This window comes from Vigna unguiculata, chromosome 2 (assembly GCF_037176805.1).
Source record: "Vigna unguiculata cultivar grain cowpea cultivar isolate G323 ecotype 2 chromosome 2, ASM3717680v1, whole genome shotgun sequence".
Lineage (NCBI taxonomy): Eukaryota > Viridiplantae > Streptophyta > Magnoliopsida > Fabales > Fabaceae > Vigna > Vigna unguiculata.
The window spans coordinates 29643457-29666497 of record NC_140793.1 but is presented as its reverse complement, the minus strand read 5'-3'; the positions used below and the strand labels follow the sequence as shown (position 1 = coordinate 29666497).

Below are 23041 nucleotides of genomic sequence, written 5' to 3'. Positions count from 1 at the left end.
GCACACTGTTGTCGGTTTCTCTGAATATTACTACGGGTGGGTCCCCACTGGTAAAAACCATCACGGGTCGGGTCGGACCACATCAACCCTGTGCCTTCTACTGTACTCATTCTCGGCGTCGCTCAAACGTATAATTATTTTATTTGTTTATTTGGATTTAAGCATGCTTCTTCTTTTTTCTTGCACGATATATATTTTTTTATTTTAAGACAAAAACATTTTACTCTTTCTGCTCCGCGTGATGTAAAAATAGTAACTATAAATTATCTACATAATGATTTTTTAGAATTTTGTATTCTTATTATCATTTTTTTTTTACTCATGGGAATTGAATACTAATAAAAAAATGTTTAGTATAGGTGTCAACTAAACAAAGGCGTAAATACGAGAAGTATAGGTAAATAATGGATTAAGTGATTTTATTTAGGTAAACAATAATTTTAATCTGGTCGGTCCAATTGTACATACGTGTTAAATGTTTCTTACAGGTGTTAAATGTTCTTCTAAAAGTAAAAGTAAAGTTTGGAAGAATAGTGAGAAACTTTCCATTGATACTTATTAGTTATAAGATTGTGTAGTGATTTTAAAATGAAACGGGAGAATAATGGATTAGTAAAAGAATTTTGTGAAATAATAATTTTTAATTATCTACTTAAAAAATTTATTTGTATTTCTATAAAGATTACGTTGACAAGCATTTAATTTCAATTAGGATCATTTTATTTTGGCTTAATTAGTGAGATAATACTCATTTTTATTTAGATGTGTCAATTTGTTACTTGTTTTTAAAAACTTGTCAATTACATCTCAATCTTTAAAAAAAAATATCTTCAATTAGGTTCTTCTAAAAAAAATAAATCATAAGCAGCGTTAATAGCATGTCACGTGTCACGTGTCACGTGTTAACCTGTAAGGTGACACATGACATTTTTAGTACCGCATAGCAAGGTATCATCATGTGTCAATGTCATTACTAAGTGTCATTGTTTTCGTCTCAATTTAGTTTTCACGTATGTTTATTGTTTAAGTTTAGTCCCCACATATGTTTTTTTGACAATATGGATATTTAGAAAAAAAAAATAAAAGATTTAAAAAACCAAAGATCGACACGTGACACATCGTTAATGTCGTTAATGATTTTTTAAAGGACCTAATTGAAGTATTTTTTTCAAAAATTAGGACATAATTGACACATTTTTAAAAACAGGTATTAAAATAACACATCCGGATGAAAATAAATATCATTCCATTAATTAAACTTTTTATGTTATATAAATTATTTTGTAATAATAAATATATATAAGTTCTGAAAAATATAATATTCATTTAACATTTCTAAGCTGCTTGAATTCTTTTTTAAGTAAAACAAAATTTTCAAATAAATCAACATAGCAGTCATAATAATTTACAATTTACAATAATATAATAATCCTAAAGATAAACCAATTGTCAACAATATATTGAAATCACATATTAAATAGTATAAAAATATCATTATTTTCTTTCTAAAGATATTTGAAGACAAAAGTGCATAATTAGACATCAAATCATCAGTGTTTATTATTTGATTATAAATCTTTCGGTTGTACTTATTAAAAATAAAAACGTATTTTGTGACATTCCATCTAAAAGATAAATTTTAGGAAATCAAACATCACATTTTAACATTTTATGATATAAAGTAAAGGGAGACACGAGATATGAAATATAAATGATTAGTCAGTTATCCAAATTATACTAAAAAGGAAAACTAATGCACAAAAAATGAATGTCATAAACATAATTTACATGAAACAGTTGTTCAAAAGGATTGTTTGCAGACAAGGAACTTTAAAATATAACAGTTTAGCAACATATGCTTAAAAGAGCATTGGCTAACACGCCCATACTAGACAACAACATGACCACCATCTGAACGACCTCCAGAAATATTCACATTTGCTCACCAAGTATTTGGTGATCACCATAAAACTGAAAAGTCAAATAAAGAACACAAACACAAAGAGAAAATGGTAAGCTAGAGGAATAGTTTTTTTACACATGAGCAAGTAGATTATAAACAAATGAATCATTAAGCATGCTGGATGTTTGCACTTGTGGTGGTCTCTCGCTCAACCTAAAAATCCTCCCTTAGGCGAGATTGCAAACAAGGAGCATTGGAACATCCACAAGTCCTCGCTTAGGCGAAAGGCCCTCGCTCAGGTTCTGTTTCAGAAGAGAGAGGTGAATTGTTTTAGAAAAATGAGACAAGATAGAAAATAAGTGAATAACTGGGAGGATCTAAAAACAAGAGATTGACCATGGATTTTTCTTCGCTTAAAATAAAAGTTGACCTTATATATTTTACAATATTTATATTATTGAAAAATATATCAAATGTTAAAGAAAATCAATGTATTAAATTGCATTTCACTTTAATCCCTAAACGATGTAAAACTAATAAATCTCCGGAACAAAATTGAAATTATTATCTAAATCTTCACTTAAAAAATAGAAAAATCATAACACGAAAGTGACAACTTAAAAAAGTATAAATTATTACTTAAGTAACTACTTTAATATTAAAAAAACTATAAAGTGGGTGAGAAATTATCTGCAATTACTTTTTATTCAAATTCATAATTAAAAAATCAATTTCCAAAAATCGTAAAAAAAAAACCCAAAGAAACCGTTTTTAAAATTGAATTTAAGATCTACCTAACATCAAAACACACAATCTTTGAACTGGTTTTATCTTAAAAAAAACACAATATAGAATTTAGTAAGACTCAAAAAATCATATAGAATAAATTTAATAACAATAATAAAAATTTATAAAAAAAAAACAAGTGTGACTTACAATTTTGTGACTACCAACATCCCACAAAAATTACCATCTTGTTTTCGTGTAGGGTCAGAGTTAATTTATTCATTCGCTTTCTTGCTCTCTCTCTCTTAGGAATAGATAATTAATTGATCTGAAAAAAGAAAAAACGTACACCAAGAGAAACATGGTCCCAAACAAATCCATTACCAAAACTTGCACGAGTTTCACGAGGGATATATATACCAATCATTCACCTCCTCCTACTAATATAAAACCACATGTTTATGGCTAATTTACTAAGGAGTCATTTTATAATATCAATCAAGAAATTAATGATTCTTTTTTTAAAAATTATTAATCAAAATATATGTTATATGACAGGACATGACAAAGCGATGAAGTAGAACTGGAAACTCATCCTCATCTTCATTTTTAATTTTTATGATAATTATTTTAAAAATTATACTATATTTATTTATAATTAGTGACAATGTTCACGTTGTTTGTATGTGATTATTGAATTGTTTTTCACGTAATTTAATAATAATATAATAAGTAAACAGAATAGTTATATATCTTTTCATCTCTGTCTCTGGACCAATCTGATAAGTGGGTGAGAATAGTATTTTAATATAATTAGTTTTAGATCATATTTGTTTTTTTATTTATTAGGTGAGTTAATTAATCGTGATATTTTATGTTTTCAAAAAGATGATCATAATCTTCCACGATGTGACTTTTCTTTTTTATTCTATTTTTTGTGTAAAATGGCATTGACAACATGTTTACAATATATTCTAAAAACATGTACAAAATGACAATAACATGACATAACATTTAAATCTATTATAAACTTGTGTGTGAACAATAAGTGTGTAACATCAAATTTTTTTCAAATTTCCAAACTCATTTAGCTTTCATAGATGATGCAAATAAAAATCATATTCACTATTGTGCTAAAATATATACACTGGTGCTAATTCAACGAATGTTACATACGTTTTAGTTTGTTGAACTTGAAAACACGTGATAAATTACTAAACTTTAAATTACCTAACATCTAAGTGCATCATATTAGCTTTTTGTTGATTAAACTTGAAGGTTCTACAAAAAAAATTCGAACTTTCCTTCGTTTTATTGTTGCTCTTTTTTGGGAAATATTGGTTATATACATCCTACCTATTCCTATTGCAGTTAAAGATTTGTTTTTCATACTTCTTTCCATTTAGAACAAAATATTCTAAAAGGTCACATTTAAAGGAACAGCGCGATACAAGCTTCATTCCATTAATCGATTTGAAGTTAACACATGTCAAAATAACTTTGTAATATTTTTATACCCAAATTATAACTTATTGTCTAAATATAAGAATTCGTCTATTTGGAGTCATAGTTTGCTTCCAAATCAAATATTGAATCATCAAGATATGATTCAACATTTTTATCATCACCTTCGGTCGTTCTATATTTACTTTTTCCTTGTGAGGTAATTGTCTTCATAATTGAACTCTCGGCAGTTATCTTTAGACTTTATGTTGTTATTATTATTATTGTAATTTTGTCTTTTGTTATTTTGATGGTTGTTTTTTATCTAATGGTAAATGTTTGATTCAAATATTAGAATCAAGGTTACGAGTTTGATTATAATAGACACTTGTTCAAGAGATTATTATAGATTGCACGATTATCCCGTAATAGAGGTTAGGTGGGGGAGATTGTTGTGAATAACATCAATTGTCTTGTGGCAGAGGTCAAGTGGTTCAAGTCACAATCCAATAGTGAAATTTATAGTAGGACAATTGTTGAGGAATTTTTGTTTGCAAATAACATCAATTATTCTGGGACAGAACTAAGTGAACCGAATCATAATCGAATTTTAATGCTTAGACTACTATGTTGTTAAAAAAAACATTTTAAAATCTCAAATTTGTTTACATTCACGATAATTTAGAATCTCAATTTGTTTTGCATTCGGTGATAACAAAATCGTGGAAGAAGGTGGTAAGAGATGAATGGAGATGAAAGATAATAAATAAAACCAATGAATTATAAAATAGAAAATAAACAAATTTTGACATGTATAACTTCCAAATATATTATAAAATCAAATTTATCCTATTTAACAAATGTAACTCATCATAGATGAATTATAAACCTTAATATAAAGATTAAATTATTAATTAAATTTAATATTTTATTTATAATCATTAATTGAGACTATTTTAAAAAAAAATTATGAATAATGAATTAATCCAGTATAATAAATATTGTCGTCTTTCTTTAAAGAAAAACAGTTTTGATATAAAACTTTTTTTTATCACACTAAAAAATAATAATCACACCCAAACCGAGTATTTATAATAATACCCGTATATATCCAATTGATTCTGTTGTGTAGTGAGCTTATATTTGAAGGGCGAATGTGAGAAAAGGAAAGCCCGCTTCTTATCGCGCTGATCAAAGTGTTGTGTTGGCGATCTTTGTCACAACTTTTTCACAAACGCAACATTCGCGCGAGGCAAACACGAAGCAAGAAAGCCATTTAAACCGATACAGAGAGAAACCCTAATACCGAGCAAAATTTTTCTTCAATTTCCTTTCATCGTTATTTTCGTTCTCTTCACAGTGATCGCGAACCAGCTTCCGCTTCCACATCCATGGCGAGTGAATTTGGCGCCAACGGTCCTTCAACTCCTCCGTCCAATTCCGCGGAGTCCTTCATTGGCTGCTTCATAAGCTTGATTTCGAAGTGCGAGATTCGCTACGAGGGCGTTCTCTATCTCCTTAACGTCCAGGATTCCACCATCGGCTTGAAGAACGGTACGTGAGCCGTTAACGTAACGTTGGGTTTCGTTACATTGCAGCGAAATCACCGTATATTATGTTTTTGTGGTTGTCGATGATGCAACGGTGTTTTGTTTGAGTAATTTTGATGTTCAGAGCTTCGTTTTCCAACGCTGGATTTGATAGGATGAGAAAGGGTTCATTGGTGTTTTGATTAGACAAGTTAACGCCAGCTTGATGATGGAACCTAGCTTTATTCAATAGGGAGACAATGTGGATGGAAACGAGTAACCCCGAGTTTGGCCACAACTGCAATGTTTTTGAGATCTTTTAATCTGTAATTGTGGCGGCATTTTTTTTTTATGTATCAGGGAATTAATGAAACCGTGACCACAAATTAAAACTTCAGTGACACTATTTGGAATACTTTGAATTTTGCTTAGGTTAATAGTACTGGCTTTATGCCTAAAATGCTGGCGATGGATGGATGGATGGACATTGCGAAATTAATAGGTTGATGATGACACGATTTTTCCTTCTCTTTTAGTATAAATTTTGGACTTCGAGTTACTGCCATTGTCCTAGCTCGTAGGGAATAAGTGTACAACAGAATCGCATTAATCATAGTTCTTCCTTTTGACAATTTGCCCTTTGTCTGAATTCTATGACATTTTCGACTGGTGATATTCATCAGTTTGTTGTCTACACTATACACCTTTTTCTGTAGGCTACATGCCAGAATTTCCACTTCTATTTGTTTTGTAAACCTGGAAGGACAGGGGCATATGTTTATTTCTTTACATAAGGGAAACCATGGTTTCCTGTTTTTGATGAACAGTACCTCTTCAAGTTCTGTCGTTCGTCTGATGATTAAGTTTTGCCTAAATCTTTTGTCAACCCCACCCCGCCCAATCATGAATAAAAATACTATAGTCATCCTAAAAGATGCATGTACATTGCCTAATGAACAATAAGACATTGGTATATATATACGTGGCCCTTTTTTTCTTAAATGAAATAACTGTGGCAGAGTTATGACTATGGATATTTGATAGTATGTTTTAATTTAATAGGCGTTAATGGAAGTCAGCTATTATATGATTATGCATGGAATTAAAGTTGATATTAGATATTCTGTTAATTAGTTTCCAAAAGATGAACTTCGTTATGTTACGTGGCTATCTAAAAATTGTATTTCTTTAATGTGAAAGTTTCTTTCTAACATGGAAATTCTTCTGATACGAGATTGCAGTTAAATCTTATGGAACGGAGGGGAGAAGAAAAGATGCAACACAAGTTCCTCCAAGTGATAAGGTTTATGAATACATTCTTTTCCGTGGAAGTGACATTAAGGTAATTATAGCATTATTGTTTAACTGATATGGCATGTAAATATTGTTGTGATCTGGTATGTCTTCATTAAAGCTGTGAAGTATCTCACCCACCTAGCAGAATAAGGCCTGGTTAGTGTTGTATAGGTGTTATATATCTTAGTTTTCAGGGTTCTAACGCATCTGTGTGATTAATGAATGATTTATGATTGGGGCTTTAATGTTTTAACTTGTGACAAGTTTTCATTAAATAAATTTTTCTCATAATAGAAGACATTTCTACCGAAGTGCATCGTTTTCAATTGCAATAGTGCTCAAACTCATGTTTTGGTGAAATTGGTAGATTTTGGAGGCTTGTGAATTCTGATATTTATTTTCTACCAATTCTCCTCTAGTTTGATCACGAACAAGGTTGCTTTTTGTTTGTTTCTTTTTTTCTTTTGTTCTCATTAAATTGCACCTGCCTGGTTTCATAATAATGGCTTATCTAGCATATTTGCTCTTTAGTTGTGAGCGGTGCTTATGTTTTATATGGAGAAACATTCTGAGAAATTTAAAATTGACAAATCTAATATGAAAGTCTATAACACAACCATTTGGTCACAAGAGCTTTCTTGAATGCACGCTTAACATGCTTATCTAAGCTGTGCATGTTCTTATGAATTTTGCCCTTTCAGAATTTGCAGATCAAGTCACCCTCCACATCTTCTAAATCAGAAGAGCAGGTTCTTAGTGATCCAGCTATTATTCAGGTACCTGTGTTAAAGGACCGCACGATAATAATTTGTATTCTGAAATCATACACTTCTCAATGATGTTACTGTTTCTTTTAATTTATTTTTGTCTTTTTTCTTTCAGTCACAATATTCTGGGTCCCCAGGTTCCCCTGCGGCCTCAGTCGGAGGTAGAAATTTGACAGAATCAATTCAAAGGCAAGATACCCCTGAGATATCTAGTAAACCCTTTCCTGTTGGGTTGCCTTCTTATCAGTCGGTAACTGAACTGGGACCTTCAAATTCATCTGCTGCTACTAAAGTTGCCAGTCATCCATCTTTTTCTTCAGCAATGAGTTGGCAAGGGCCTAGTGATTTATCTAGCAGTGGTTCTCATTCTCTGCTACAATCTAGTTCCCTTTACTCCCCACCGATTGCAGCATCTGTAGTTGTGCAGAATCAGATTAAAAATGCAGAACCTCAGTTACCTACAAAGGGGGGATGGACAGGTTTTCCAGAGCGTGGTCTACCTATATCTTCTGCAACGTCTTCTTCTCTTGTTAATCTGACTCATTCGAATTCTCTTACCTCTTTAAAAAATTCTGATTCTCTTGATGTTCCATCCCTTTTGATACCCGTGCCATATTCTGCATCCATGGCTTTTGATGGATCAAACATGCCTCAGTTTTCTTCCCCTTATCAAGACATTTGTCCTGACCCGAGGGCAATTCATCCTCGACATTCTGCTCCTTCATTTGTAGATTCTACTTCAGGTCTCTTGCCAACAACACCATCTTTGTTAACACCAGATCAATTTGCGAATCCTAGAGAACAGTTATTATCTACTACACATAATTTGAACCCTAATCAAAAGGGTATGGGTTCTCTGACTCAAACATCCTTTGGTTCCTCTGCATTGATGCCATTTCCAGCATCTCAAGCACCGCTGCTTCCACTACCTACTTCAGTGCAAAAGGTTAGAAAATTTGCTCATATGCTTTTTATGGGAGTAGTGCAGGTTGGATAAGGCAAGGCAGGATATTCTTTGTATGGCTTATATTGTTGGTCTGTTTTCGAAATCACTATTGCATACAAATTGTTATATATAATGAGTAGTTTCTTAATACAAACCGGAGTAAAGAATAGTTTAAAATTGATGAGGAATGGCTCTACCTTACATGGTTTTGTGTTCACTTATTGTTTTATTGTTTTTTGGACTTTATATTACTTAAAAAGTAGATTTTAATTCTATTTCAATTTTATAAAATGGACTTGTAATGTGAGGTTTGTACTTACTCACATACTATACCGTTCTATGAGATCTTCAATAGACTCTCTCATGTCAAAGATTGAACATCTCTAACTTGAGAATAGATATTTGTCGTGGTTCAATGACAGTTTTGCATGTGGCATAATAGGCCTAACAAACCTTGCAAGGATAGACTCTAATATCACTTGTTAAGTTGTTCAAGAGGAAACATTAGGTGGATTCATCACGAATGAGTTATGAACAAACCCTCAAAAGACCATAACATAATCTTCAATCAAAACCTTAAGGCAATGGGTCGCAACTTTTTCTTTATACATTGCTCGTCTCTTTCACATTTTTTACACTCCCCCGATCGAAACATTTCTTAACTACCACCACAGAACACACTTACCAAAACACCCTCTTAGGAAGACTTTCAATACAAAAAAAATTCATAAACCTAGGATCTCACCCGCTATATTGTATTCACAGAGAAAATGGTGGTTACTAGAAACTTTGCTTCGCTTAAGGTGGCACCACAACAGGAAACACGAACTTGGGAGAAAGGCTTTCAGAAAAACAAGAAATACTTTGGAGACAGTGAGTTTGCTGTGTCAACACAGTTTTCCAAAATACTTAAATACCATCTTAGATAGTGAATTTTAAATTTAACTTAACTTTATAAAACTGATCTGGAATCGAAGATCTCATAGGTTGTGGATAGCTACTGTAGTAGATAAGGATATTCTTACCCTAAACCTGCAATTCTGCATTTGAGGGATAGGAAAAATGGATAGTTGATGGGGAGATTATTAAAATTTATGTCTTGCTCACATACCAAATTAACAAACTAACCTAGCTTTGTCTATTGGTTGTGCCTGTAAAATTTTACTATATTCTATTGTTTGTTAAGTCACTTCTCGGTTTGTAAGTGAACATGGAGTTGCTTAAAATTACCAATCACACTGTTCTCAAGCGAATTGTTTAAATTTAAGCATAGTCCAATTGATTTGTGAATACCGTTTCCTTGAATGTAGAGATAATATTTCTTGTTTTCTAAGTGCATCTGGAAGCTACATTTTTCTTTTCAAGTTATACACAAAAATGGGTATTTAAGTCTTAGTTTTTGTGGGTTGCATACATCTCAGTCTATTGGGGTTTTTAACCTACGTTGGGTATTTTTTACTTTGCAATTAGAAAGTTGATCTTAAGTAACCGATTTGGTTAAATTTCACTACTTGAATTACCTACAAAATGTGGCTCTTATCTAGTGAGCAGAGGCAGTTTCCTGTACTAGAAGCACGTAACTACCAGATCACATGCTAGGAAACTATGGCAGATAACTAATATATTTAAATATTATAATAAATTAATATCGAGGGGAAGACTTAACACAACCATAAGATTGCTGCCTTTAGAACTGTAGGTTACTGAGGGTAAATCTGCATATATCTACCCTCTCCATATCCACTACATGGTCATGCATTAGCTCTCTTTTTAGTATAGTTATATATATATATATATATATATATATATATATATATATATATATTTTATTTATTTATATTTATATACATGTAAATCGTGTGTTGTTGATTTTTTCAGCCTCAATACACAGCTCCACAATTCACTGAAGAGTTTGATTTTGAGGCCATGAATGAAAAGTTCAGAAAAGATGAAGTATGGGGCTCTCTTGGAAATGCAACCACAATAGAGGGAGTACAGGATAATACTTCTCTCAATCTGGGTAACAGGGAATATCATGGGATGGTACCAAACCATAAGGTAGGACTCAAAATGTTTTCCTTTGATAAGAATTTCTTTCCATTTTGAAATGGATGGAGTAAACAAATTTTGTTTGAGCTTGAATAAGTCTTTTATTCTTGCCTTTTCTTGCAGTCAGCATACAAGAAAGATGACTTTTTTGACACAATTTCCTGTAACTCTTTGACCCGTGGATCAAGGAACGGACAAAATCGTTTCTCCGAGAGAATGAAACAGGATACAGAGGTCAGCAAACACATTAAGAACTGAAATTTCTGGATGTGAAGTTATCCATGAACTACAATGTAATTTTGATGTATTGTTTATCCATTTCTTTTTCAGACATTTGGCAATTTCCAGCAGAGGCATAATTTTAGTTATGGCGCTGGACGGGGTGAGAATTTCAGGGGCTCATATAATTGGGGAGGAAGGGGTTATGGCTATGGTGGGAGAGGGCGTGGTCCAAACTTTCCTCTCTAGTGGTATCAGGACTTTCTGTTTATCTGGTGTTGTCCAGAGCTCCCCGCCAATTTTGCCTATGTTTGCTGTGTGTGATCCTTGTCTTTACGTCAATGATGTTAACATGCTTATGGAACTTTCACAGGTGGAGGCTGGAATGTCAAACTTAGATATGACCGCCATTTTCATGTTTTTTTAGATCATGAACTGGCGTTTGACGTTTTAAGTAATTGCTGTCCATAATTCTATATACCAATCAGTAGCCAGAGGAACTCTTACTCTTACAGTGAATCAATTCGCTCTCCCTCGGCCCTCCATTAAAAAATTAACATCTTTTGGGTCATATATAGCCGTTGTTAGCGAGTCCTAGTGACCTTTATGGATGATAAGATTTATGCTAATAATAACTTTTAAAATGCTGATAATTTTCTATTTACATTACGATATTATATATTAAATCTCATGGTGATGTTGCTTTTGTGATAACATGGGAATCAAAAGAAGACGTTTTGTGGAGTTTATTTGTTTTCTAGCGTGTAGTGGCAGGACCATCTTTCTATTTGTCCACTTCATCGATATCTTTAGGAATTCTTTTAGATGCCATTGATTATATCATGGATTATATTTTGGGTAAATGTTATTTTGTAGCATTATTATTACGTTTCTCGATGACCTGATAGTGTTGGGTGTTGATGATGAAAATGGAGAGGGGAGGGGACCAATATAGGTGTGATTGAGAGAACGTGAGATGTGTGGAAATGAGTTGTTAAAATAACATTACCATTGTATATATTGATGATGATATTTTGTCTAATCTAGTCTTGTAAGCACCGATGTCCAGGTTTCTTTGTTTTGACTAGTCAAACTGGCGTTTGCGACAGGGGCGGCTAGATTTTCTCTATTAAACTTTGATTCAAAAATCAGCGTCGTGTTACATGTCTGGATGTGTTCTGAAAAATCGAACAGTCTGAACTTTTTGTAAGGACTACTTCAGCCTCATGATGAATGGTCCACATTCTAATGTTGATAAACGATTTATTTTAGGATTATTGTTAAACTAAATTATAAATTTCAGGAATCTATATTTTATTTTAATTTCAAAAATAATTTGTGACTCAACATTCGGATCTCGTACTAACTGGACAGGAGATTTTTTAAGCTGTCAATTGTTAAAGCTATGATCAATTCCGTCTATAAACGATTGTTAATTAATGAAGTTAAATTAACTTTAACTATTAAACTTGTTCTGTAAGCCGAACTATAGAATTGAGAATGTGATTGTGAACTTATGTTCTTTGAAGTTATGAGTATTCGGCAACTTTGTAAATTCAAATAAAAAGCCCTAACAATTATTCTTGAGGTGCTACCTTGGGCCTGGCCTCCCTGAAGAAAGAAATTGATTCGGCCTGGTTGTTTCGGGGTAAAATTATCATTCCTTGCGTGGCCTGCGACTCGGAGACTTTGTTTTAAAATTGTAGAACACGATGCCTAGAAGTCGTAGAAATGCTTTAAAATTAAATAAAACGATGGCAACAACGAAGCATATGAAACTATCTGTACAAAACAATTATTAACTATGGGGGTAGGATCCAAAATGAGTTCCTGTATGAGGCAGTTTCTACCTCGGGGAGAATGTATACAAAACAAATGTCTCTTTCGTATCATGTAAGTCGAAAAAAAAATGTAATACCCAATTCAAACATTTTTTGTTGCCTCCACCACCTTCGATCTTTCTCTATGCAACATTTAAGCCTTCTTTCTACAGTAGTTGATGATCCTCAATTCCTTCCTTTGTACCAAAACTCTGACTCTGCATTTTACTATATTATGCTTTCCATGTACAAATTCTTTACTCCCTAGTTTCACCCGTTTGTGCGTGTATTTTGTGACCCTGATCTGCCTTATTCGTCTTCATTGTTAACAAACCTGAACCAATTAATGATCCTACTGTAACTAAAATCAATATGGCTAAACCAGCATATGTCCCTTTTTTAACAAGGTAGCATTCACCATTCAACCACCCTTCCCCATATGCTTGCCTTTTGCTCATGCTTGTGGCAGCAATTAATAAAACAACTGCAATTCCAAACCCTAGCCTGCAACCATAATCCATACCAATGTTAGACTTATATTTGGGATTTTCAAAGGAAAAAAAAGAGTACAATTTCAATTCTCTAATCTTTACTATTATTATTTTTTCAATTCCTAATATTAAGAGTTACCATCTCTATAGGATTTTAACAGATCCACGTATCTACAATTTTCTAGCTTTGCAGTCTTCACACCGAAAATGATTGAATTTGCCAACCTGTGGCCAATCATGGAAAACCACTTGGCACACAGTTGCTGAAAATGATGTACTCTATATTTTACTGTTAAAATCAATCCAAACCTGAAGAAAGAAAGTTCGGTTTGACAACTAGATTGGATGGTGTTGCGTCCACTTTCAATAATGAAGTTACAAAAATCAAACTTTATTTCTAGAGCAAATATGTCCATTCTAACAGGTAAATGATGACAATGCACAAGCCAATAATCAAGTAAACAAACTGTGTTCTTTCCTTAACCTGTGATTGTGGAATGTGATGTGCTAACAACTAAAAACAGATATGAAAAAGATTATTAACTTACCAGGAGATCAAAAGCAGAATCCTTGCAACGATAGGTATCTTAAACCGTGCGTTTCTTTTCCCTGCCGAACAGCAATTCTTGAACAATATAGAATTCCCAATGCTCTGCACCAAAGCCAAACAAACCAATGATGCAATACCCAATCCAAATGCTGGACTTGACGGTAAATGACACAGTTTCCCATTCCATCTGAGATCCTCCTTCTACAGAACAAAGCATCAGAATTCAGAACCAGTTTCAGAAAAAAAAAAGAAGAAGAAAAAACTCCTAACAGCAAGGTCTTAATTCAAGAATAGAACAGGAACACACTACTCACCTTGTGTCTCTTAATCTCAGAGACTACGCACAAGGAGAAGGAAACTAAGCCAAGAGAGAGGGAGAAGATGATGAAGAAGATGAATGTGAATTTGAATTTAGGAGGACTTTCCACCATGGTGGGTTGGTTGATTCTGTGAAGACAGCAGAGAAGAGAGAAGAGAGAATAAAGAATAACTCTTGGAAGCTACTCAAATAGAAAGATGGTGCCTTGAATGTGTTGGTCATCACCCTTCTCTTCTTTGAGTCTCTTCTTTTGTAGTTGTAGTAGTAGTAGTTGAGACTTCCTCCCCAAAGTGTCTATCATTGTTTTGAAGGAGATACCATTCCTAACTGCATATATCCTCAATTGGGAAAAACCAGCTAAACCTTTTCCATTTGTTTTCTAGTTAGTCAACCGCTTGCTGAAATAGCTTTTTACCAAGTTGGAGATAGACAACAAGAATAAACCCAATTTGGAGACATAAATTGAACAAAATTTTAATATAGCATATAAACAACAACTATCTGTGCAGAAAGGTTCGTTTTTTTTTTTTCTCAATGATGATAAGGACTGGTAAGGAAGTTTCCTAATTTTTCTGTACTTTATCTGTATTAACAACTATACACGGATAATTGCCCTCGAAATTAAGTACTTGCCACTTTCATAGGTAAACCTCTCTTCCCTTCTCATCTCTTCAATCGGTTTATGCGGTGAGGGTTCTCTTTATGCCACTTTTCATGAGAAAAGAAAAGTTTATATTCCCATTTCCATGGTTTAAACCCAAATGACAGATAGAAGTTTCTTATCTGTTTGAGGTGTTGTGTGGGGCCACATTGACATGAATTGAAAAATTAATTAAATTTAAGGCGCCGAAGCTGTTACCTATGGTAATTGTAATTGCCATTGATTACCCTCTTCTGTCTAAAGCCTCTTTCTTTGACGTTTCCTCGAAGATTCACTCTATTAAAGGCCCGGATTCGATTCCTGTGAAGACATGTGGGTTTGGGAGAGAAGAATAATCATCGATCAACTGTGCATTAGTATTATTCTTCACATCGTGAGTTCCGTTTTCATTTGACTTGGACTTGTTTAATTGTTGAAACCCTATTCCCAATTCAAATTGCCTGTGGATTCGCATTGTTAAAAATTGTAGCTTTCTTCGCTTTTGGGACTTGCGTTTAAAATATTACATAAACATTGCAAATGGGTGCTGGGAGAATATTAGTTTATGCCTTTTTTTTCCCTTCCATGTTCATCTGGGTCACGCTGTGCTTTTCTTCCTCCTGCACCTTCCCAGAAAGAAAGAAAACGAACTCAAAATGTTTTTTTTTTTTTTTTTGTTTCATGACGATTGCAAGGGTATCAAGTTATCAAATGCTACGGTACTACTTTCGTTCTAATTTGTAAGAGCCACATCAAATTTCAATGATGGTGGCCCCTCACCAATCTCCAATCCCATCACTCACCAAAAACAGATAGGGATACTTTTTCTGAGTACGATTGCTTACCTTGTATGTTTGTTCATTATGATTTTGAAGGTAAAAAAGAAACAGTTCCACACTGAAATTTGCTACTGATTGGTAAATAACGACTTTTTTAGTTTATTTCTTTTTGCAAAAGTGCTGACTCGGAGATTATAAATCTGCACTTTGAGTATGTTTGAGGCTTTAGCATTTTATAAGTAGATTATTGAGGTTTTGGGGTTTAGCTGTAACAACATGAGAAGAATGTCTTATCCTAGTTAGCTGCAGATATCACTTCACATGAACATTTGTTTGGGAACTTTGCCTTGTTAGATGGGAAATGCTTACACGATGCCATTTCCATCTTTTCAGTAAGGTGTCTGGCACAATGTCACCCAAGGAATAATGTCAGATTTCTATGACAGATGATTAAGAATCAGACTTCATGTAAAACCAAATGAAAATGTTATGTGAAGACAACATTAGTACTAACTAGAATAAGCAGGGAGGAAAATATTGTGCATTATATGATAAATGTTGAGATGATAATTGCTTTCTTTTGATTTAATTCTCTTCCCTCATCTCACAAAGGAGCAGTGGTTATGCTATTATGTGAAAGAGATGCTATTAAGGACATGAAGATCTTCTGGAACTGAAGTATTGTTACTGATTTATAGAACTGCAGTTGTAAAATCTAAAGTGAGGGAACACTTTTCAGGGTAAAATACAGTAATAACTGTTGATTTAAAATCAGCAGTTACGATTATAATAAAAGGTATGCACAAAATGTAAAATTAACCAGGAAGTTGTTAGAATTTCAACCATGGCTTTTCTCACCAAATTATTTGAACAAGGTTTTTTCTGAGTATTCAGTAACATTGGAGCTACAGAAATAGCACTAGTTTTTTTCCCCTCATTTACTTCTTTTCCTTCTGAGAACTTCTACAACAGATTGTGCTACGCAATAAGCAATAGCTTGAACAGTGACCATTGGATTCACTCCCAAAGCTGTGGGAAAGACACTTGTATCAGCCAAATAAAGGCCTTCCATTTCCCATGTTTCTCCTGTCTGATTCACCACTGATTGCTTTGGATTCGAACCCATTCTGCAACTCCCCATTTGATGTGCTGAGCACAATGGTGTTGAAAGATCTGCCAGTGGCCTTGAACTTTCCTCCTTAACGAACTTCTCAAACTCATGATAGCTCACTTTCTTTACCTTTAAGGTCCTTCCCTTATTATGATGTGTTCCAATTTCTTCAGCTCCAGCAGCCGCCAGAATTCTCAGCACCTTATCAATTCCTTTCTGCAAGTTCTCTTCATCTACATCTGCCAATGTATAACTGATACGATGTGGTGATTGCACTGTACCTGATCCTTTATCCCTTGCCAATGCAAATATATGAGCTGTTCTAGAAAATTTTCGCATTCGATCTCTTATATCTACTCCAGAAGTCCATGGTGTGACAATTGAGAACATACCAGGATGCAATGAAGGTGTTTGGATCACTGCACCATATCCAGATTGTTCAAACTCTCCAACAACAGAGGACATTGCTGTCATTATCCCTCCTTCATAGCTCTTCTTATATGCCTCTGGCCACACCTCAGAAGCAGGTTCATCTGGGAAGTAGCCCCAAGCCATTGTCACTGGATGAAGATGTAAGTTCCTCCCAATGTTCTGATTCCTTAAGCCACTTCTTTTAAGCAATGCTGGCGTACATAGAGCTCCACATGCTACAATGGTGACCTTGGACTCCGCCACACAAATGTCTTTAATCCCTTTATATTCAAATTCAAAGGCCACTCCACGTGCAACCTTTCTATCCCTCCCTTCCATTTTCTTGTGCAACACTTTCAGTGCCTCACAACCTGGAAGAATTGCTCCATTTCCAGATTTCACCAAGTCCACTAACCATGTTTCTAAGGTACCCTTCTTCTTCCCATCCTTACAACCCATGCAGCACCAGCCACAGTAATGATCTGATGAAGAATTCCTGGGAATTGTATTCACAGGATACCCCATCTCTTGACACCCTTTTCTCAGAACAGCATTGTTGAATCCTTCATCTTCAATCTCAGTCTGAACTCCCATCTTCTCACAGACAGCATCCAAGGCTTCTCTGTACAATTCACTCTCAAACAGCTCTAGCCCATGTTTCTCACACCATTCCTTGCACACATGCTGTGGGGTTTTAATGCAAGCAGACCAGTTTATCGCCGAGCCTCCACCAACAGTGGATCCTGATAGTATGAACATACCCATGTCATCACTCGCAACCAATCCACCATTGAGGTACATTTGATCCATGGTTTGTCCTTCAAGAAGAGAAAGATTGTTCCTTGCAGAATAGCCTCCCTTTTCCAGCACCAACACTTTGTAACCGGCTTTTGCTAGAACACCAGCTATGACTCCACCCCCTGAGCCAGAACCAACCACCACAGCATCACATTGAATCACCAAAGAAGGAGAAGACGAGTTTGGTGCAGCTTTGTGCTTTCTACGAATGACAGAGACAGGGAATCCTAACCGTCTTAGAGCATCTGCAGTGATGTCTCGTGGGTTATTGAGATGGACAAGACCTTTGTAGAGGGGTCCTATCACCTCTTCTGCATCTTCATCTTCCTTATCCTCTTCTGCTCCCTTTGATTTTCCATCTAAAAAGTGGTTCTTCAACTGAGCTTTGAATTTTGGATCAGGTCCACAGTATCCAATTGCTTTCCATGAAAGGTTCTCTTCTGATTCATCTGTCTGAAATTAATGCACGTGTTATGCCATGATGAGTACGAGGTTCCAGGTAACCAGAAAATGTTTAAATAAATTATTTCGATACAAAAATGTTTTCATCAAAGTGTAGAAATCATAAGTTGGTGGTGAATGAATAATTCCAACATGTCTACACCGTTATAGAAGCTATTACTTCTTGCACCATCTATTTTTTTTGATGGGGTGCAAGAAGCTTTAACCCATTATAGATTCTTTGAAATGAATCGAATGGGTCGAAGGAATGATGGACAATTACTTTTTGCACCCCATGCCTTCTTAGTACACGGACACACACTTAAGCATTTTAGACATCAGAAAACATTTGTGGAAAATTTTGGGCCAGTTTTGTGGTCCATTCTTTGTCTCGTCTTGTTAGGAAAATGTCGGTGAAAGGTTGGTGAGATATGGAAACCAGTTTCTTCTAAAACTAGAAGTAGTTTTTGAACCTTACAAAACCACCTTCAAAACAAGTCACTTATAAAAAACATGGTTTTTCTTTTTCTCTCTTTTGAGTGTTGTTTAGTTTTTTATGGATAAAAACAATGCAATAACTTTGTTAATTCTCATAAAATTTTATTTTAGAGTGATGAAATAAAGCGATGGATTCAGAAAAGATATGCATTTAATAATAACATTACTACTGAAATTGTGTAATTAGACATGTGGGTCTATGATGATTTGGTTTACGGTGGAAGATAGGAAGCAGAGAAATTAATGGAAGGGTGAAGTTATTGTAAAAGTAATGGTGAAGGAAAGGACATGGTCCTTTCTTGGGGTCCTTCTTCAAGGGATTTTAAATGGAATGAGTTGGAATCAAAGGTTTATTAATGCAATTAGAGTGCCATAGCTCCTACCACCCACTACCCACTCTAACATGAAATCATCTATCTTTCATTTTCTTTTCTTTTCTTTTCCTCATATTTTCAAATCTTATTGCTATGTCTAATCAATTTATATCATAAACACTAAATAATAATTTTATTTATTTATTTATTTATTAGCAAACACACCTAGTTGTTTTTAATAACCTCCAACTGGACCAACCACAACCTTTATTTCTTAGTACACATTTTGCAGTGCCTTTCAATGATGCTTCTATTCCCTTCCTCTATCTCTATCATCTCAGTTTTATGTCAAAATTATCATCATTGTTATTATTATTGAGAATATTTTTTCAAAATAAACTCATTTCATTTTTTCTACTTAAATATACTTACTTATACGGATTTATTATTTATATTAGAAAGTCAATTTTTCAACATAAATAATCAGCCGGAATTCGATTTCTAAATAGCCGAATTTTAATCTAGTTCTTTTAATATTTTAAAAAGGTAGAGAATGAAAAGAGAAGAAGAATTCAGTACTACTGTTCATCGTTGAAAACTTGACTCTCTTTTAAAAACTGAATTTTGTAGGTGTGAGCAAGAAGTGCATATAGTTGGATAATTAGTATCTTGTACGGTTTATTTGGATTTATTTTTTGAATAAAATGCTATAGTATTTTTTTTTTAATATCTGAACTTGATTATAATAAAGATATTTTGAAAGTGTAAAAGTCCATTTATATTTTTCACTTGGGATTCCCTGTTAGGTAGGTCAGCATTGGAAAAATGAAATAAAGTGTAACTCGTGATTTGGTTAAAAATTTCTCACCTGCATGCAATTTGATGCATAAACACCGTTTGATGTTAACACAAAAACGCCGCTACAAAACTAAAGGTTAGATTTAGAGGATCGTCACCTCACCAACTAAATCTAATGGATTATAACATTCAACTTTCAACCACTCCAACTTTTGTTTTGCACCATAACACACATTTTCGATGCCACAAATTCAAACCGGAACATTAATGTTAGCTTTTTCATGCACTTCCTTAAAAGGTTTATTTATTTATTTTTAAGTAACATCATGCTATTTTTAACAAAATCCTAATACATGTAACGGTTATTAACCTTGAAATCGTGTACCTAGAAAAAAACTAACATGTTGTGTTTTTAGAATTTGGATTCTTTAGTGATTTTTGTTTGTTATTTTTATTCTGTACTTCCATAATACACTAATTACTACTAATTTTGATGTTTTAAAATATATTAAAAAAATATTTAAAATACAAATACAGTATACTTTTAATATTTAAAGAGGACAACATAAAAAAACTAAAAAACTAATAAAAAATTTGGACTCGTATTTTTACTTGTTTAGAAACAGTGCCACCAACATTCTTAACTTTTTATCATCGTACTCCATTTGTAAAATGGTCCAAAAGCTACTTCTAACAGGTTTACCTAAATTTAGGGTCTTTTAGGTCTTTTATGATATTTATGTTATCATATATGATTATATATATAGTGATGCAAGCGTTAGGTTTAAGTTACTTCAAATCTTAAGTTTGACTTCTGTGTTTGTGGTGAACAATATGCTAAAAATAGTCTGAGAAAAGAGAAGAAGTAAAAAAGGTCGTATTCATAAAGTGTCACTTATCATAGCAATAAATTAATTTCTCAAAAACTTCACTACTTAATTTTAAAAGTATATTACACTGTATTGAAAAGGGTTTTAAAATACCATACTGATAAATTAGGTGTCATAACCATTTATACACTTGGACCCAGATGAATAAAAATAGTTTATTGGAAGAAGATGCTACTGGAAAAAATGGTGATAACAATAAAGATTTTTTTTTTTAAGAAAAAGGGAGAGACAAAGAAGCAGAAAACATTGAATGTTTTATATGTGTGCTAATTAAGACATGGTGAGAGCTCCAGGTTGGTATTCAAAATTGAAATGCTTGTAAAAATTTATAAGAAACATTATATTTTATATATTATCCTTTAAAGTTAATTATTAAAAATTACTGTTGTTTTCTTTAATGCTTCCTCCAAGGTTTTCATATATAGAAAGAAAAGTCAATGTGCTGACGAAAACAGTATAGCAACTTCAGTACCATACTCACGCAGTAATTAATTCATTCATAGTCTTTCTATCATTAATATTATTAATTAGGACTATAAATAAATAAAAATAGTCAATACTATTTTTCGATTCAAATATTTATCTAATTTCACACACCGACAATTAAGAATTAATGTCAATTAAATTTATTTGATTTTCTACATTTTTCAAAAATCATATCGTGTAAAAAATTTGAATAGAATTTTTTCTTTTGAATTTGCTTATATATTTAATTTATTTTAAGATTAAATTATTTACTTTTCAGTTTATTAGATTTAGACATAAACATTATATTTGAGTTTGGATAAAGTATCACTTTGAAAAACTAAAAAGACTTGTTCTTTCTTCTGACACAGCACTTGCTACTACAAGACAAACAGAACATAAAACATGGAGAAAATGGATTGCACCAGGAATGGAAAACACCAAATTTATAACTTATAAAAGGAATTACTATATAGCTAATAATAAACAGAGAGTATGTATATATATATCTATATGTTTTATTTATCGAAAAATGAAGAGGTTATAATAGAATACCTGAGTAAAGAAGACAAGGAGAGTGAGAAGTTTGATGGTCCTGAAGAAGAGTCTGAAGAGACGAAGGTAACTGAGAGACCAAGATCGCATAATCTCTTGTCGTTTCTGCAGAGACAAATCAGGATAGCTATGGATGAAGGGGAATTTTGTTGAGACACACCCCATCCCACACAACATTAATGTCCCAAACCACGTCGACAACACCCACAACACCAACTTCAGTAACCCTGTCAATGGGTGTTTCAGTTTCTCGCATATCACTCCCCCAAGCTGTAACAACATCACAAAAACACATTAGATTTCACTATACATACAAAAATAATTATGCAGAATCTCATCATCATCATCATCACTACAACGTAACCTCTATTCCTGACCATTTTCTTAATGCAGACATAACAAGCATGAAAGCTGTTGCAACATTATCATTATACATTTCAAATGTACGTCACATCATAATAGTAACTAAAATGGATATTAATATATAACACGTTTCATGTTATTATAACTGCAGAGAAGAGAGGTATGGTATGAAAAAAGAAGCGTACGAGTTGTGGTGTGCCGGCCATGGAAGCTGAAATCCGATAGAAGGTGTTGACAGATTCATCGGAAGTGTGAACAAAGTTGTCGACGGCAGGTAAGATAGTGTCACAGAGAGCAGAAAGGGATTTCATTTGCCTGGAAGAGAGAGAGTTGGTGAGAGGTTGGTGTTTTTTCTCTCTCTCTCCACCGCTGAGAAGAAGTCTGTGTGTGTCGATGCTTCCAAGCTCCACCACAGTGTGATCCTTCTTTCCGTCCACTACTCCTATTCCGAACCTAAAGCTACCCTTTCTAGAGCTTCCGTTTCTACCTATGGTTCTCTCCTCCATTGTTGTTGCTCTCAAAAACCTCAACACTCACTGTGTTCTTCCAACCCCTTCCACTTTATATATATAATACCCGCTGACAGATACCCATTACCCATATCTGTTTTTTCTTTTCAAGACAAAATGAAATATATAATTAATGAGTATTTCTCTACCACTGGAAAAGAGACCATAGTATGAAACGTGTATTTTAATACATATGCATACGTACACACGTATATAGACACACACATATATTAATTATTTTTCTGATATATGATAAGATAAGAAAATTATACATTTCTATAACCAAAATTTTTAACATGTTTGGTGGAATTCTTTTATAAAAGGAGAGAAACGCACTTACTTCTGATTTATTACAATTTTAACTATAAATTTTACTTCCCCGATTCCATCATGTATTCATAGATGGCTTTG

General features: G+C 33.5%; 3 protein-coding genes across 3 annotated transcripts; 1 reads left to right on the top strand and 2 right to left on the bottom strand.

Annotated features, from left to right (window-relative positions):
• The first annotated feature begins 5208 nt into the window (after positions 1 to 5208).
• LOC114171326 (decapping 5-like protein) lies at positions 5209 to 11542 on the top strand. Its single transcript, XM_028056438.2, has 7 exons — positions 5209 to 5626; positions 6843 to 6943; positions 7599 to 7673; positions 7780 to 8610; positions 10489 to 10668; positions 10783 to 10893; positions 10990 to 11542. Exons 1-7 carry the CDS (start codon positions 5464 to 5466, stop codon positions 11125 to 11127), a joined length of 1599 nt encoding a protein of 532 aa, XP_027912239.1. The 5' UTR covers positions 5209 to 5463; the 3' UTR covers positions 11128 to 11542.
• A 1059-nt stretch (positions 11543 to 12601) lies between these two features.
• Positions 12602 to 14518, bottom strand: LOC114174055 (chitin synthase, putative (DUF1218)). Its single transcript, XM_028058796.2, has 3 exons — positions 14054 to 14518; positions 13738 to 13940; positions 12602 to 13202 (listed from the first exon to the last, which is right to left on the bottom strand). Exons 1-3 carry the CDS (start codon positions 14168 to 14170, stop codon positions 12956 to 12958), a joined length of 567 nt encoding a protein of 188 aa, XP_027914597.1. The 5' UTR covers positions 14171 to 14518; the 3' UTR covers positions 12602 to 12955.
• A 1769-nt stretch (positions 14519 to 16287) lies between these two features.
• Positions 16288 to 22675, bottom strand: LOC114174053 (long-chain-alcohol oxidase FAO4A-like). Its single transcript, XM_028058795.2, has 3 exons — positions 22307 to 22675; positions 21759 to 22028; positions 16288 to 18250 (listed from the first exon to the last, which is right to left on the bottom strand). The coding sequence occupies exons 1-3, from the start codon at positions 22625 to 22627 to the stop codon at positions 16412 to 16414; spliced, it is 2430 nt and encodes an 809-aa protein (XP_027914596.1). The 5' UTR covers positions 22628 to 22675; the 3' UTR covers positions 16288 to 16411.
• Positions 22676 to 23041: the final 366 nt, after the last annotated feature.